Genomic DNA, 17,007 nt, shown 5'->3' with positions numbered 1-17,007 from the left:
AGGATCGCAAAGAGATCTCTTGTGATTTCTACATCGTCCTTATTTCAACAAATGAAATGACTTTAACAGTTTTATAAAACAGCTCTATATAAACAATTTTATATCACCAGGAAGAAAATATAAGAGACGCCGAGAAATCGCACGACTTGGGAATTATAGGCTATATACTGATCATGTTCCACACCATCACTCACTGAAATTGGAATTTATTGCTGCTAACGCAGGAGCTTTATGTGGAACGCCCGGAGACATGACATGCTCACGCAAAAAGAGGAAACGCTCCTTTTTCTTCTTTAAAATATTGTTTTTTAAGAGCCTGCAACAGCTGGCTTGATGGCGTGGTCGGATCGAGGAAATATTGGCTGAGAAGAAAAGATTGTACAGGCGAGCCATTTATCATAAACGACAATTCCATTCGCACTCTGATTTATCCTTTATCCCTATATTGTTTTCATCTAATTACATAGGATAAGTGCATATGGTATAGCCCCACTGTGTGGTCCACTTGTTTCCCGATGCCATCATGTCACTGTCATTTTAATCATTAGGTTCGCCATAGTTAATTTGAATCATGACTCCTGAATATAATTCCTATAGCCTATACATTTAATGTGTAGTAGGGCTACTGCAACAGCCTTCTCAAACGGCCTACAACAAATCCTAAAGCCTTTGTCTCGGGGACAAGCCTAAAACATATAAGGTAAGATTCCTGCCGCCCTTCACTAATATGCATCCATCAAACCATTTTAATCTAGGCTACTTGAACTCATGCACAGTCAAGTGTGTCTTCATGGGGATATGATGAGACCCTTTGTTGTTGTGATTTTTCTCTACTGTTGTTGTGATTCCATATAGCCACAAAGATGCATGCCACTCGCACGGGTTGCAGCAGGCCTAATAATCTGAGCTACTTGTTATTATAGCAGCGCGCACATATGCACGCGCGCGCGCGCACGCACACACACACACACACACACACACACACACACACACACACACACCTAGTAATATGTTCGAGCGGCTATTAGGCTATTTTACTATTAGGCTACTACCACAGACAGGAGAACAATGCGGGGTTGAACAAACAAACAGTGAAAGTTTGTGAGCGTTATATATAGTGTCATACTGTCATATATTTGAGGCATACATGTATAGCCTACATCAGCAGGTGAGTGAAGGTCAGTCGACCAAATAAAATACTGCCAGCGATGCATTCGTCTTGCAGTTGCAGCAGGCCCACAAAAGCAATAAAAAAAACCCTGCAATGCCTGCATGATATGGGGCGTTTTAACGACTGTATTTTGGCCCATGGATGAATGTGTTCATAAAGCAGCGCAGCAGCTTTCTAACCGTTGTGGGTGCATACATTCAGTCAGTATAGCCTAGATGTGGGCCTGTGGCCATTGATTCATATCACAGTGCTATCAGCTGCTGTGAGAAGGGGAAAGTCGTCTGTTATGACGTAAACCCGTGTGTGTGCTGATATGTAGAACGCCACGTCTGAGACAACTGACTTCAATGATTTTCTCCAATGTACTTAGGTGGATTGGAGAGCATAGCGCCATCTACTGGACTACATTACCCCATGGTCTGATTTTTTTTCTTTCTTTTTTTTTTCAACCGGCGAGTTATTGTCGGTAATGCACCAATGGTCGTTCTAAAACGGCAATTAAATCTACAACATAAGAGAGAGAAAGATTATAGGAAGAAAATATGACTCCCCCCTACCAACAAAATGGGGTTCTATTCTATATAGGCCTATAATGCTAATCTCTAGACTTTTTAGGCTATACTCTGGTTGGTCGGTGAATTCCACGACGCCTCCTCCAGCTCCCAGTGAGACACCAAGACAGTGGTGCTGGATGGCTGCTGTGGATGCTGTTGCTACCCAGTTCCTGACAATGACTACCTCTTACCACCACCAACCAACTCGCATTGCCCAAGCCCCTCCCTGAATGCTCCATCGCCCGCTCGGTATTCTCTCGAGTCGCGGTGGGGCTGTAGCCTGTGTGTGTGTGTGTGTGTGTGTGTTTGTGCGTGCGTGCGAGTGCGTGCACATGTGTTTATATCATATCAAAACAACCAGTATAATCTTTCAATATAGATTTTGATTGATTGATTGAATAATGTATTAGTCGTAAATTTAAACAGTACAGAGTATACAGTAGCATACAGTAAAGTCAAACACTTATAGACAGTCTAAAAGGATACACCGAAAACCGTCCTCGCGGTCTTAATTGTTTCCATTCAGGTACAGTCCAGGCCTATGCTTTTGTATCTACTGGAAATTATCCATCCCATCCATCCATCTTCAACCGCTTATCCGTAGTCGGGTCGCAGCTGGGGAAACAGCTCCACCAGAGAGCTCCAGACCTCCCTCTCCAGAGCAACATTAGTAACTTCCTCCTGGGGGATCCCGAGGCATTCCAAGGCCAGTGAGTCGATGTAATCCCTCCATCTGGTCCTTGGTCTGCCCCGGGGTCTCCTCCCATGAGTGGGACGTGCCTTGAGGACCTCCCTATAGAGAGATGCTCGAGAGGCATCCTGAGAGGTGACTGAACTTCTCACCCTATCTTTAATTTGTCTTTCTTATTTTTGGGCGGTGCCTATAGCCACCCCAACTACCAGTTATATGTGTGTGTGTGTGTGTGTGTGTGTGTGTGTGTGTGTGTGTGTGTGTGTGTGTGTGTGTGTGTGTGTCTGTCCCCATGTATGTCCGTTTCAGCACGGACAGCTGCAGTAGCGCACTGTGATCTGGGGTGACACTGTTGGGCAGCTAGCGCTGTGTGACCTGGGGTTGCGTTTGTCCGACGTACTAAGAGTCCGACAGCCAATAGTCCGACAACCAGTCCAGCACCCAAATAGTCCGACATGCCAATAGTCCAACGTTACTGCTCGCCCAGTATTCATAAGGTCCACACACACTGCACTTGGACAACTGGGCACCTAGGGACATGTGGCCACCTGGACAACGTCATCTCTGTGGGGGCTGCGGGGCTCGAGCCCCTATGAAGAATTTGTAACACCTCTTTTGTCCGGACTGTTTACGTTTGCGCAGTTCAGGCATTCAAATGCAAAGGAGCGGGCCCCCGTGACAATTATAAGAACTTTTCGTAACTCGGTACATAGTATGAGTACAGTACAGTACATTACAGTACACTACAGAGTACAGTACAGTACGAGTAGTACAGGAGTTCAGTACAGTACCAGTATACACTAACAGTATAGTTGCAGTATGGTGGGTCACACCTCCATATATGGTCACGCTTCGTGACATCACGCCTTCATATATGGTCCCGTCTCGTGACAACATCACGCCTCCATATATGGTCACGCCTTGTGACATCATGTCTCGTGACACATCACGCCACTATATATGAAGATCACGACACTGACCTCATCAAACCCTGGATAGCCATACATGGAGAAGACTGGATCATCACCTAGATCTGCATATATGGAGTCGGCCAGCAACTCTACATCTGACCTCAAACCTCAAACCTTTAGATCTCCATATGTGGAGCTGACCTGTTCCGACATTCCATATGTTGATCCTTCCCCACCTGTCCTTCCTCTTCGATGTCTCCCTTGTACACTCAAGACACTGCCCTCGCTGCCTAGCTGTTCTGACATTCCATATGTTGATCTGACCCCTCATGCCAAAGCGCCAGCGCTCGCCCAGCAGTCTGCCGTCACCCATATTACCAGTAAGACGCCTGAGGGCGAGAAGCGGCCTCCTCGCCCTAAAGGGCGAGGTCGCGTTGAAACAACGGAGTTGAGAAGCAGGAGTTAAACTATTAATCTGGTGTCAGTGAGGTCAGATGTAGAGTTGCTGGCTGGCTCATATATTCAGATCTAGTACGTCAAACCATCCTCAGGGTTTGATGAGGTCAGTGTCGTTGATCTTCATATATGGAGATCCAGGTGATGATAGTCAGCTCCACATAATATGTAGATCCATGTGTTGTACCAACTTGGTTCATGTGCAAGTGTGACTTGCGTCGCGGCAACCACACTGGTTATCAGGCACAATACGTGACCACGATACGTGACCATATACCGTATGGAGGCTTGGGTGACTAGATGTGATGTCACGATGCGTGACCATATATGGGGCCATTCCCATATATGGGCTTAATATTGATGACATCGGGGATCTCCATCCCAGATGATGTCACCATATATGGGGGCATTCCCATATATGGGCTTAATATTCATGACAGATGTCACGTGGGGTGACCAACCAACCAACCAAACAACTGACTGACTGACTGACGGGAAATGCACGATTTCATAGTAAATGCGACCTGCAGTCGCAATTGTTATTAATGGATTAGGAGATTGAAGGCTACAAAATACGTGCATACTTGTGGCATATTGTTGTCTTTTTTTGTCCAAAACGCAAAATGGCGTTTCTAAGGTACTACACAACCCAAACCTCTACTAAATTGTCGTATTGCTTGTTTTGTTTGCAAACCAAGATTCTTGTGAATTACCAAGAGGCCAAATGTGGAATCTCTTATCAGTAGCTCAAATTAGGAAATACATATAATCCACCCAAAGTCTAGTTCATAAAAATAAACTAAGAAGGAAATACTTACCAAGGCATACTCTTTTGTGAAAACATTCAAAAGCCTTTATTATGGCTGAGGTTGGCGAATACAAAGAGAGTAAAAAAGTAGGCTAGTTGCAGCTAGCACACAGTTCTTTCTATGGGTGCACATTGCAACAATAAGACTGGTTTAATAATATTATTTTCTAGACTTGATAATACTGAAACAAAGAAACGGCCACATGGTGATGCTATGTGATATCAGGCCACTTTGCGTTTTTGGTTATAACTCTTGAACTGTAGGTTGTAAATTCCTTAGATTTCTCGGATCATGATGCAACTCCCCATGTAGGCCTCACTCATATCTGCCTAATTGATTTCCCACCATTTAGCATTTTGTTCAAACATTTTTTGCCACTGCTCCTTGTCCAAAACGCACACAAATCGATAGATCATCTCTGGATCTTTACGAGGGGCTGATTTGTATGAAATTGATGAAAGTTAAAAAATCACACCCGTGTGAACTGAGTGGTGCAACTCCCCTCTCCCCCTGCCTCTCTCTCTCTCTCTCTCTCTCTGTAGTTAGCAGGCAACAGTGCAACACTATCTCTCTCTCTCTGTTTCTGGCACAACAGCGCCACTTTTGCCCCTACTGGTACTCTAAACATAGTCACAGTCACATAGTCACATAGGTTAGGACGGACATTGCTGTTCCTTGGAGTGGTTGCACCACTCAAAAAAAAGAAGAAGAAAAAAAAAAGAAAACTATATCATGAGGCAACTGTTCTTCAAAATGTCCATTACTACAACTCACAGTATACTTATATACTTATATATTATATGTTTCCTCGATTCTCAGAAATGTACAACTTGTTTGAGATAAGCAGTGCAAGAAAGTGAAAAGTCTGTATTGCGTTCTTAATGCATTTGAAAGTGCAGACTGACAAGTCTAGCCAAAAATACAATTTAGGTATCTAGCACAGCAGACACTTTTATCCACAGCAATGCTCCCCTAGCTACCCCAAAGAAGAACTTCTCAAACTACAACCCTCCACTCCAAACCTTCGCTCTTCCAAAATACCAACCTCCTCCTTGCATGCAGTGGGCATTCTGTTCCATGTGTCTGTGGAATGCCCTCCCCAACCATTGGTCAATTACCAAAAAAAAACATACCTTTTTTAACAAAGTTTTAGTTTAGTCTTTTATTTCCTATGTTTTGTTTTTAATCTAGGCCACTTTTTACCCCAAGAAGGGTCTTATTATTGTTTTTTGTTTTGCCTTTTCTATTTTTATGCCATTGCTATTTAACACTGTAGCACTTTGTGATTTGCATAAATGCAAAGTGGGTTATAAATAAAAACGTATTATTATTTTAACCAGGACAAAATTAAATACAATTGGAGTAAGCTGCACGAATCCTAGTAAGTGGTCAAATAAATAGTATAGTACAGTAAGTGCTAGAAAATAACTAGGATAGCAGCCAGGTAGCTAGCTAGATGTCTAGACATCTACATGATTCTGACCAAATTGTAAAAAAAAAAAAAAAACCTCCATGAGGCTGGCATTAGTTCTAGTTAGCCTCGGTCCCAGGCTTACTTTTCTGCGAAAAGAAGAGCCTGGTCACAACGTAAGGCAAAGAAGCTATCGGCGGACGTATCCTCCGGAACATCCATCAGATGTATTTCCCCCGGATACGATATTTTCCCGACCAATCACAACACTTGTTTCATTCGCGGAGAATGTAAACTGATTTGTAAAGCATCAACGTCATTTCCTTGGGAGATACTTCCGTTAAAATCCCGCAACTTCCGATGATAGTCTTTTCAGCGTAGGTCTTGCCCAGGGTGAGTTCTAGTGGGACCTGTATAATTGACAGGTCTACCATTGGCGCCACGCTCTTTTCACAGATGAGAGCAGGTTCACACTGAGTCACATGTGACAGCCATGAAAGAGTCTGTTGATACAGTGGTGAACATTATTGCTGCCTGTAACGTCATCCATTATGACCAGTTTTGGTAGTGGGTCAGTCAGTGGTGGTCTGGGGAGACATATCCTTGGAGGGTTGCACAGACCTCCATGACATATAGCCAACAGTACCCTGACTGCTGTGAGGTACTGGGAAGACAATCCTCAGAGCGATTGTCAGACCTTGGGTCCTGGGGGACAACGCTTGGCCTCATGTGGCCAGAGTGTGTGGACAGTTCCTGGATGACAAAGACATTGATGCTCTTGACTGACCCCCTCTTTGCCCTGATCAAAGTCCAATGGGCTCTATATGCACACAGAATAACTCCTACTTCCTACTTCCGGGCCGCTTCTCTATACTTGTTACCGACTAATTAAGGCTCTGTTTCATTTAGTGTACAGTGCAGTGGTTCTCAAACTTTAAAATTTCAAGTACCCCCATAACTCTGAGACCCCCTTTCCACTGCATGGGAACCGGTTCAGTTCAGAACCAGTTTTTAGTCCAAAATTGGAACGTTAATTATGAATTGAGTGGGCAAAACCATACCTATATTGTTTATAGGATCAATATAAGTAAATTAATATATGATAACCCTTCCACATTAGTAGCTTTTTCACATTTTAATTATTTTGCATATTTTCCTATATAATGCCTAATTCTCATATTAAAAAAATTAAGATTTGTAAAACAACAAATCATTGTCTTTGTGTAAGTAATCAACTGGGGAAGTTTCATGGTGATAACAATCTAATATAGGTATGGTTTTGCACACTCAATTCATAATTATCATTCCAATTTTGGAGGTCTGGCTCATGGACTAAGAACTAAAAAGAAAAGGGGCCTGAGAGTGTACAAATGACATTTGGTTCCATTTGTACACTTTCAGAGCTATACACACCCGTACGTCATTTCCCATTTGGAACTCACAAGGACGCTAGCCGCTGCCACACTATTGAAAGAGCTGCGCACGTTCTCGGCTGCGCGCAGCTTAAAGCTTGAGTTTTTAGACAGCTGGTGGATGGAAAAGAAGCTCCACCTCCGCTGACTTTTTGCGCGACGGCCAGATTCCCGGAAACGATCTCCTCCGCCCAAAAAGTCCGCGGAGGTGGAGCTTCTTTTCCATCCACCAGCTGTCTAAAAACTCAGAATTTAAGCTGCGCGCAGCTTAAGAAGTGCGCAGCTTAAAACCGTTTTGCGCTAAGGTGTGGAGACGGTGACTTTGAGAGACTTTCCAGTGAGCTAACACCCACAATAGCAGCACCCACCCTGACTCAATTTGACCAGAATGGAACAGAGCTTTAATTAGGATCATTAACACCTGTGAAGGGAGTAGGGAAGTGGCCCAAGTTCTTTCCAAAATGGCATGCATGCATGTAGCCCGTTGAGCACCCATAGGATATATTGGTTCAGTTGACACTGCCAAGTACCACCACAGACTGTCCAGGAACTCACTGATGCCCTGATCCAGGTCTGGGAGGAGATCCCAGAGGACACCGTCTGCCAACTCATCCAGACCCACAGGAACGCAACCAGGGTGCCGGCCCGTTTCCGGCGAGCCACCCCGCGTCCGAAATGGTTGAGAAATGACAGAGTTACCGTGTGGGGGTCCCTCTACTGTACCCTCTACTGTACTGTCACTGTACTGTACTGGCACACCCGAAATCACCATATATACAGTTAATATGTGCGTGTGTGTTTGTGTGTGTGTTAGGTTGCACACAGGTGGTGAAAAAGAACCATGCTGTTATCGTGCTCAGACGCACCCAGCCACCCACCCACCCACACACATAGGGAGTGGTTAAATATATATACAATGTAAAAATGTGCAACTTGAATACAGTGTGATTTCAGTGTTCCCTTCATGGTTTTTAGCAATATAATATATAGGCACGCGGCATACGCCAGAGTCTCTGGACACTGGGCTTACTTCCTTCCTGGATTACAATTCCCATAATACTTTGGTGCACTGCTCCTCCTTGTGTTTAGGGGGAGGGCTGTCTTACTGAGACAACATGTAGTCCAGGAAGTAAGTGAGACAAAATATCTAAAACCACATATTACACACATAAAGACCCACAGGAAAGTGTTCTAAATCTTCTAAACCTCATTAACATATATTTTTTTTCCAAAAAGGGTGTAGTTTCCCTTTAAGGGAAGTCCCCCACTGGGCCAGTATAGGTGGCTGTTCCCACTGCTAGCGGGACCTGATTAAATAAATGTCTGGTCATGCCGATAAGGGGCTATTGTCTCGGTGCTTATGTAAAAGTAGACTCTAGAAATGTCCACCACAGGTCCACATCACTTCAATGAAGTTGAATTTGCATCCTCGTGGATAACCACAGTGGGGGCAGTGCATCGTGAGCATCAAGCAGTTTTCCTAGGCGGACTAGAGGAAAGGGAAGCACTTGTGTCAATAAGGGCCTGGCACAATGTAAGTCAACTCACAGTCCAGATATATTCAGCTTGGCCTCCTAGCTGATGAGTCCGAGTTCCAAGAGAGGGGAGAAAGGTAACTGGGCAGTGATGCACCGTTCCCCTCATCGATATCAGCCATACTGACTGAGCTGGCTTCTCTGTTGTGATTGCTGCAGGAAGACGGGAAATGCCTGCTGCACTGTCTCCTCAGTCCTCACACCTCATTTCATCATCCACTCATTTTGCTTGTGTCAGCCCTGACAACTCGGACATGATTGTTGGTACATGACATGTATACTGTAGTATGGGGCTTGGCGGACCCCTTCTTCATGTATAGGTCATTGTGGTGTACATGGGCTATAGACAGACAAACATGCTCTCGAAGGCGGTTGGACTTGTGCCCCTGGATAGTAGTTGTGAAGGGCCAATTCCTCATGGACAGCTGGGTCACGAGAATGCAGGGTTACTGCTCTGTCAGCAAACGCAGGTCAGCCGTCTCCTCTTCCTGGTAGACCAAGTTCCTTGGCCTCGTCCCTGAATGTTGGTTGCCCGAAATGCTGCTCCAAAGTGGAGCCTATCTCCTGTTTTTGTAGCGTGAGGCAGCTTGATGTACAAGTACACCCCCTGGACATGGCGCTAGTATGTCGCAGGGATTTACCCCTAATCCAACCCTTGATGCTGAGTGCCAAGCAGGGAGGCACTTGGTCCCATTTTTCACAGTCTTTGGTATGACCCGGCCGGGGATTGAACTCCGACCTCCTAGTCCCAGGGTGGACACTCTAACCACAAGTCCACTGAGCTGGTGTGGGGGTACACACCGATTATGTTACTTGTCCAACGATAACTCTTGTTTAATTTAATTTATAAAAATGTATAAAACCAATTTTGTTCATTTTCGTGTGGCACCCGCATGTTCTACAGAAGTTCAAGGTGGGCAGGATTTATTTTGTTTTGTTTCCACATTTCCAACATCTCTGTAATCCTTATGTTAGTGACCATAAACACATCCTGTTGCAAGGCATGGCAAAATGTCTTGTGACAAATTTGCCACAGCGTGTCAGAGGGAGATCCAGGTGGTAAAACCATGGTTCCAGTGCTATACACAAATTCTCCAGTGGTTTGAGTGATGGAGGGAGCCACGATGTTGCTAGGCATACTACTGAGTGGGTAGGGCCTTATGCCCAGAACTCAGAACTGAGCATAGGAAGCTTCAGCTCCGGAAGCCCTACCAAGGTCGAGAAAAATTTGGCATCCTTTGGAGTAGCAGCCGCTATAAGTCACTTGGAGCATTGGCCAGGTTGTCATAGACGAGAGGAACAGGCGATCGAAATGTGCGGAAACATCAATGAAACCTTTTTTATGTAAATGATTTACAATATGGCAGAATAATCTTATCACGACATACTCATCTAATTGCCTGTTTCATTACAGTGCTTTCAAACAACGTTAACACAAACCTTTAGGAGTTATCATCAAAGAGCAAGATGAGCCGCATCATGCTGGTAATCCTTGTATTAAAAGCTCAGTGAAAACATGTTTTTTATTTTCGGTGGGTCTTGGGCTTGCCCTTCTGTTCATGTTTGGGATTAAGGACTGGTTGTAATGTACTTACAACATCAAATATGGACACCTGTGGTCACTACCCCCGTTCTGCTTAGTTAGGCTATACTTAATAATAGTCCTAGTTATTATAGTTTTTTAAATGCTGTGACTTAATAATAGTTACAATTTCAGGGGGTTAAGTGTCTTAGTTGTCTTGTACATCTCAACAAATAGCCATGGTCCGGAATCAAACTTTATACCTGTAACAGAAGTGCACATTTGTTTTAGTGTCGCTCGGACAACACTAAAACAAATGTTCACTTTTGTTACAGGTATAAAGTTATGGAATTCTCGAAACCAGGAGTTGAAGAGTTGTACAACAGTGTTTCAGTTTAAGAAAGAAAATGATAAATTATGAATTAGAAGGTTAGATTTAATTTTTCTTTCATCTTTTCGTTCTCAGCTTTGTTTTGTTTGAGCTCTTGTTGAGCTCTATATTCTTTTTGTCTTTGTTGTTTTTTATTTGATTATTTGTAATCATGGTGATGTAAAATTAATGGTTGGTGGACATCAATTAGATGTTTTTTTAAATGATAGATAGTGGCAGGTATCAATAAGATTTATCTTCTTCCTGCTCCTTTTCTATTCTGTTATGGAATATGTAAAAAAGTACAAAGCAAAAATGAATATAATAATGTAAAACCATAACTGAAATGAAATAAATAAATATGAAATTAAGTGAAATGAAATGAAATGAAACCTGGGACCTTTTGCGTCGCAGGAGGGCTCTCCAACCATTCAGCTATAACCATTCAGCTGTCCCGTCTTGTAAATGGCTTTATGAAATAGCAGTGTCATCATTTCACAGAGTATGCCCTAAATACTGTAACCTACTAGTGTGCCAACCAGGACACAATTGAGTAACAATGACTCAAATACTTGGATACCGGAGAACTCGCCAGTGTACCAACTCGCCGCGGCGAAAATTCCTCATCAATGTCTTCATCGTTATGCTAACATGCTGTCTTCATCAGTGTAGTATGTCAAACCCACAGATGGTATAGTTAATTTCCAAAGTGATCAAATTATTTTGTGCAATTAAATGGTCAGCTAGATGATGATAAAAAGGTGAGTATGTGAACACCAATGATAAGTATGGCCTACTATTTCAGGATATTGTTTATTAATGAATTACATTGTTTCGGTACTTTGGTGTTTAAACTTTTAGCATTCCTAGTTCTCTAGTGTTAACTCTAAACAACTATCCTCTCTCTCTCAATTCAATGCAATGTAAATGAAGGTGAAGTAAAACTAAAATGCACTAAATCGCGGCGAGTTGGTAAACTGGCGAGTTCTCCGGATACCAGATACTTTGACTGAACATAGAGCAGTGTTGATTTCGTCGACTGAAACTATGACGAAAAATGTTCGTCGACTACCCTTTTTCACTGACGAAAACGAAATGGAACCTAAATGAAAACTAAGCTATGATGACTGAAAACTAAGACTAAATATACGGACAATTTCGTCAACAAATAAAAACTAGACTAAAATGTTAGGAAGGGACTAGTTGAGAAGAGATCCAGTAGAACTAAAGGGAAAGTCATTTTACACTTGGTTGCATGCTGAAAATAGCCGATCTACAAGCTCACAACGCATTGCAGAGTTCCTGGACAGTCTGTGGTGGTACTTGGCAGTGTCAGATGAACCAATATATCCTATGGGTGCTCAACGGGATACATGCATGCACGCCATTTTGTTGTATCTTCAGTAAAGCGTCAAATCAACGACGGCATCAAGGCCCACAAAAATACAACTAGATTCGACTAAAATCGCATGACATTTAGTCGACTAAAACTAGACTAACACTAAAGCATTTCAGATGGCTAAAATATGACTAAAACTAAATTAAATTATATTCAAAAGACTATGACTAAACTAAAATAAAAATAAAAATCACTGTCGAGATCTTGATAAAAAAATCTAAATGGAAATTCTAGTAATCAATAACAGCTCCAAGAACAATAATTCTTAAAACAACTTGTATACAACTTTTTAATATTAGTTTCATTTTGTTTGGCAATAGGCACAAAGTCAATGTTTCTTACATCATTTGTCATGTATGACAAGATCTTGCATGGTAACCAAAGACATGGTGAACAAACGTTCAGTAGGGTATCAATATTTCACTTATAAAAGGCTGTTGTAAAATGTAAAAATATTTAACGACCTTGTGATGCTCTGATCTCTAAATTGTAGGTATCAGAAAGAGTAATACACCATTTACCAGAATAAAATTCAGACTATTGTAATGTCTTTAATAGTATTTCAGCAGCATACTTACAAAACCATAATGAAATCTGGTGGTGTCACTCACATGATGATTTTGTATGTGCAGTACACTAAATGTAATTGTATTTATAAAAGCTTCTTTTTAAATGTATTGTATACTTTATGTATTTATATAGCATAGCACCTTTATCCAAGGTGCTTTACATAGATTGTGCATTACATTCACCCATTCACACACCGATGGCGGAGGAAACCATGGAAGGCATGTGAGCAATTAGGGGTTTAGCGTCTTGCTCAAGGACCCTTCGACACTAACTCTAGGAGCCCGGAATCGTACTGGGAGCATTCCGGTTCCTGAGCCACTGCCGTCCCGTAATTTGTAAAGGCATAATAATGGTAAAAAAGTATACATTATTTAATGTTTAATTATAATACATTTTATTATTATACAAATAATTAAGGCATACATACGATACCTATACAAATTCAGACAATAGGTATTTGTTTTCTGACATGCACATGCCCACACATACACATAGACAAACAAAACACAAGGCAGAGTGGCGCTGTAGCTTAGCAACAAGTTGTAATTACTGTGAATTACTGTGATAGAAATACATTAGTATGCTTGCAGTGATCGAGACTATGGGCTGGTTTCTCTGGCCTGTTGCACTGTTACAAAACATAATCATCATCCATGCATTCCTGACACCATTCCAGAAGCTCCCATCAATATAAATGAGGTCGGTGCTAAAGTCAGTACAAACACACACCATACATTCTCTCTCCCTCTCCCACTCACTCTCTCGCACGCACGCACGCACACACACACACGCACACACTGGAGTGCACACACAGACACATGTAAATTGTTGGTGTTTAAAACACCCTATATATACTGTGCATATATATTCTTTATGCCGAATATAGTTGATCTACAAGCTCAAAACGTGGCACGTTGCAATGCATTGTGAGCTTGCAGATATGTTATCTTTTCAGAACGTTTGCTATTATGATTCGCCCAGAATAAGGATGCTATATAGCGACAATTTCGATAATGTTATAGTGATGAGATCTACAGGTATGTATCACTGAATATAGAGGATGTAAATCCTTTGGACTCCTATCTGAAGTATATTGATTGCACATTGAGTAAATATATTTCTTTCCCTGTGGTGTAGTGATTCTTATTCTTTTTATGCAATGGGTTATAGAATCTATACTCTCCTCACTTTCACCACACACAAACAAGCCGCTTTTTCCACACCCTGACATGCACCCTCACTGTCTCTCAGACACACAGACACAGAGAAAGAGAGAGAGAGAAAGGAGGTAAGGTGGTGTAGCCTAGCAACAAGCGAGGTAATTATGGTGACAGACTAGCTGCTGGCATGCCATATAGCGTGTGGAGAAAACAGCTGATCCGATTGGTGCTTTGGGGGGGAGAGATGTTTCCGCAGCATGCTACAACAGATGCCCGTGTGAACCCCTGTTTTGCCTGTTGGAGGAGCCACTGATTGATTTTGTGTGGGATATTTAATATTCGCAGGCTGAATAATTCAAAGAAACATCAAAGTCTGCATGTTCTCTCTCAGCCCCCCCGGTCGCTGTAAAGGGAATGAGAACGCAGCTCTCCCAGCCTATAGAATGTGGTGTAACAATTTGCAACTTCTGTGCATTTGCACAATACAAAAGAAGCTTTTAAACAGTTAAACCTGGAAACACGGATATAGAGCTGAGCATGAATTACTTTGGTGGAAGTTTAAAGCACATGATCAATTAAGATTTAGAATATGTTCAACTGAGCACTTCACCTATGTGGCATATAGTTACTAAGTAGCACACTTCTACTCTGGTGACGTCATACAGTGTTGAGTCAGCGGACAGACTTCGTTTTACCTCCATGAGTTAGAGTGTGTATGCCATGCCTTGTACAAAATCTTGTAAATATTCAGATGCTTAATCAAATGCCTAATCGCATCTCTTCTGTTTGTTGGTTTTGTAAGGCACTTGGAGAAGACGAGGAAGTGGGGCGTAAGAACAAGAAAAAAGGACCACCAAAAAGAGGGACCCTTCTCAAAATGGGCCGATGCAGATTGAACTCTCCTGGCTCCACGTGAACTCTAACAGCAAGGCAACCACGAAGACGAAGGCAAGGGCAGCTGGAGGTGGAGGAGGAGGAGGAGGCGGAGGTGGAGGAGGAGGAGGGGTGGCTTTGGCGATAAAAGAAAGTGGGGCGAGGAGGAGGGAGGGGGCTCACGCGCGATGGCAAATGGAAACGAGAGCAGCGGCGAGGGGCCGGCGGGACCCATGGGTGTGGCGGTGGCCACCACGGGGGGCATGGTGGCCGGCGGCGGCGGCTCGTCCTCCGCCGTCTCCACCTACATCAAGCTGGTGCTGCTGGGCCTGATCATCTGCATCAGCCTGGCGGGCAACCTGGTGGTGTCCCTGCTGGTGCTGCGGGACCGGGCCATGCACAAGGCGCCCTACTACTTCCTGCTGGACCTGTGCCTGGCCGACACCGTCCGCTCGGCCGTCTGCTTCCCCTTCGTGCTGGTGTCCATCAAGAGCGGCTCGGCGTGGACGTACAGCGTGCTCAGCTGCAAGGTGGTGGCGTTCATGGCCGTGCTCTTCTGCTTCCACGCCGCCTTCATGCTGTTCTGCATCGGCGTCACGCGCTACATGGCCATCGCCCACCACCGCTTCTACTCCAAGCGCATGACCTTCTGGACGTGCGTCGCCGTGGTGTGCATGGTGTGGACGCTCTCCGTGGCCATGGCCTTCCCGCCCGTCTTTGACGTGGGCACGTACAAGTTCATCCGCGAGGAGGACCAGTGCATCTTCGAGCACCGCTACTTCAAGGCCAACGACACGCTGGGCTTCATGCTGATGCTGGCCGTGCTCATCCTGGCCACACACGTGGTCTACATGAAGCTGCTCCTGTTCGAGTACAAGCACCGCAAGATGAAGCCCGTCCAGATGGTGCCCGCCATCAGCCAGAACTGGACCTTCCACGGGCCCGGGGCCACGGGCCAGGCGGCGGCCAACTGGATCGCGGGCTTTGGCCGAGGCCCGATGCCGCCCACGCTGCTGGGAATCCGGCAGAACTTGCACAACCAGAACCGGCGCCTGCTGGGCATGGAGGAGTTCAAGGCCGAGAAGCAGCTCGGCCGGATGTTCTACGTGATCACCTTGCTTTTCCTGGTGCTCTGGTCGCCGTATATAGTGGCGTGCTACTGGCGGGTGTTCGTCAAGGCCTGCACGATACCGCACCGATATCTCTCCACCACCGTGTGGATGAGCTTCGCCCAGGCCGGAGTCAATCCCATCGTCTGCTTCTTCCTCAACAAAGACCTGAAGAAAGGGCTCCTGGCTCACCTACCAGCCTGCTGCAGGACTAAACCTCATCCGCCACGAGAGCCTTACTGTGTCATGTAAGCCCAGACGCTAGTCTGTGCACTGAAAATACTACGGGAGAATAATTAGTGGAGGGCAAGACATTTGGATGAAGGATTATTGTTGCCTTTGATTCAATGCAAGACTCATAATGAGTGCATGTGAGTGTAAGGGTGGTAAACAGGTCCATCTCTCTATTCAGGCAGTTGAAAAATGTGTGCTACTGAAAAAAGGAAAAGTAATAATGCATTTAAGAGATGTTGCCATTCCCTAGCTCCTGATAGAGACTAAATCCATCAGATTTACACACACACGGTCAAATAGTAAAATAATAGAATTTATTTCTCTTCATGCAGATACAATTCTAAAGTGATTTTGATCATTCAAATCAGATGTGATGTCAATACTGTAGCTGCATGTTTACATACAACCAGTGTCTTCAACAAGGGAGAGTTTTGTCAGTGAATATTCATATTGGTGTTCCAAAACATTTTGTTTATATGTGAATGAATATAATTTTCAGATCTTTCACAAGGAAGTTCAAAAGTATCCAGAGATTTTAATTGAGAACAATTCCCTTTATGTTTAACTTCTGACAGAATTACTGCAGAAACTTATAACTGCACAGTTTCTTCTTTTGTTCAATCATTTGAACAGATAGGGTGAAAACCTATTTAAATTGTTTGTATAGTCAATTATCTCAATTAACAGGGATATTTGCCCAGACTGTTTTGGAATGAGTAGCATAAATGTAAAACAACTTTTTCCACAGCATGCCACCTCAATTATAATATTCAAACAATCTATACTTTGACAATCATACTGTATTAATGCTTCTTAATAG

The 17,007-nt window shown here is 43.7% G+C and overlaps 1 protein-coding gene across 1 annotated transcript; it reads left to right on the top strand.

Annotated features, from left to right (window-relative positions):
• Positions 1-15,032: 15,032 nt before the first annotated feature.
• On the top strand, positions 15,033-16,205 carry gpr173 (G protein-coupled receptor 173; the record flags this gene model as incomplete). The annotated part of the gene is made up of 1 exon (XM_079525124.1): positions 15,033-16,205. The coding sequence occupies one exon, from the start codon at positions 15,033-15,035 to the stop codon at positions 16,203-16,205; it is 1,173 nt and encodes a 390-aa protein (XP_079381250.1).
• Between the last annotated feature and the right edge of the window lie 802 nt (positions 16,206-17,007).

The sequence above is a fragment of the Electrona antarctica genome, assembly GCF_951216825.1.
Source record: "Electrona antarctica genome assembly, chromosome: 2".
NCBI lineage: Eukaryota > Metazoa > Chordata > Actinopteri > Myctophiformes > Myctophidae > Electrona > Electrona antarctica.
Note: the sequence above shows the minus strand (reverse complement) of the source record. Positions and strands in the feature narration are given on the sequence as shown.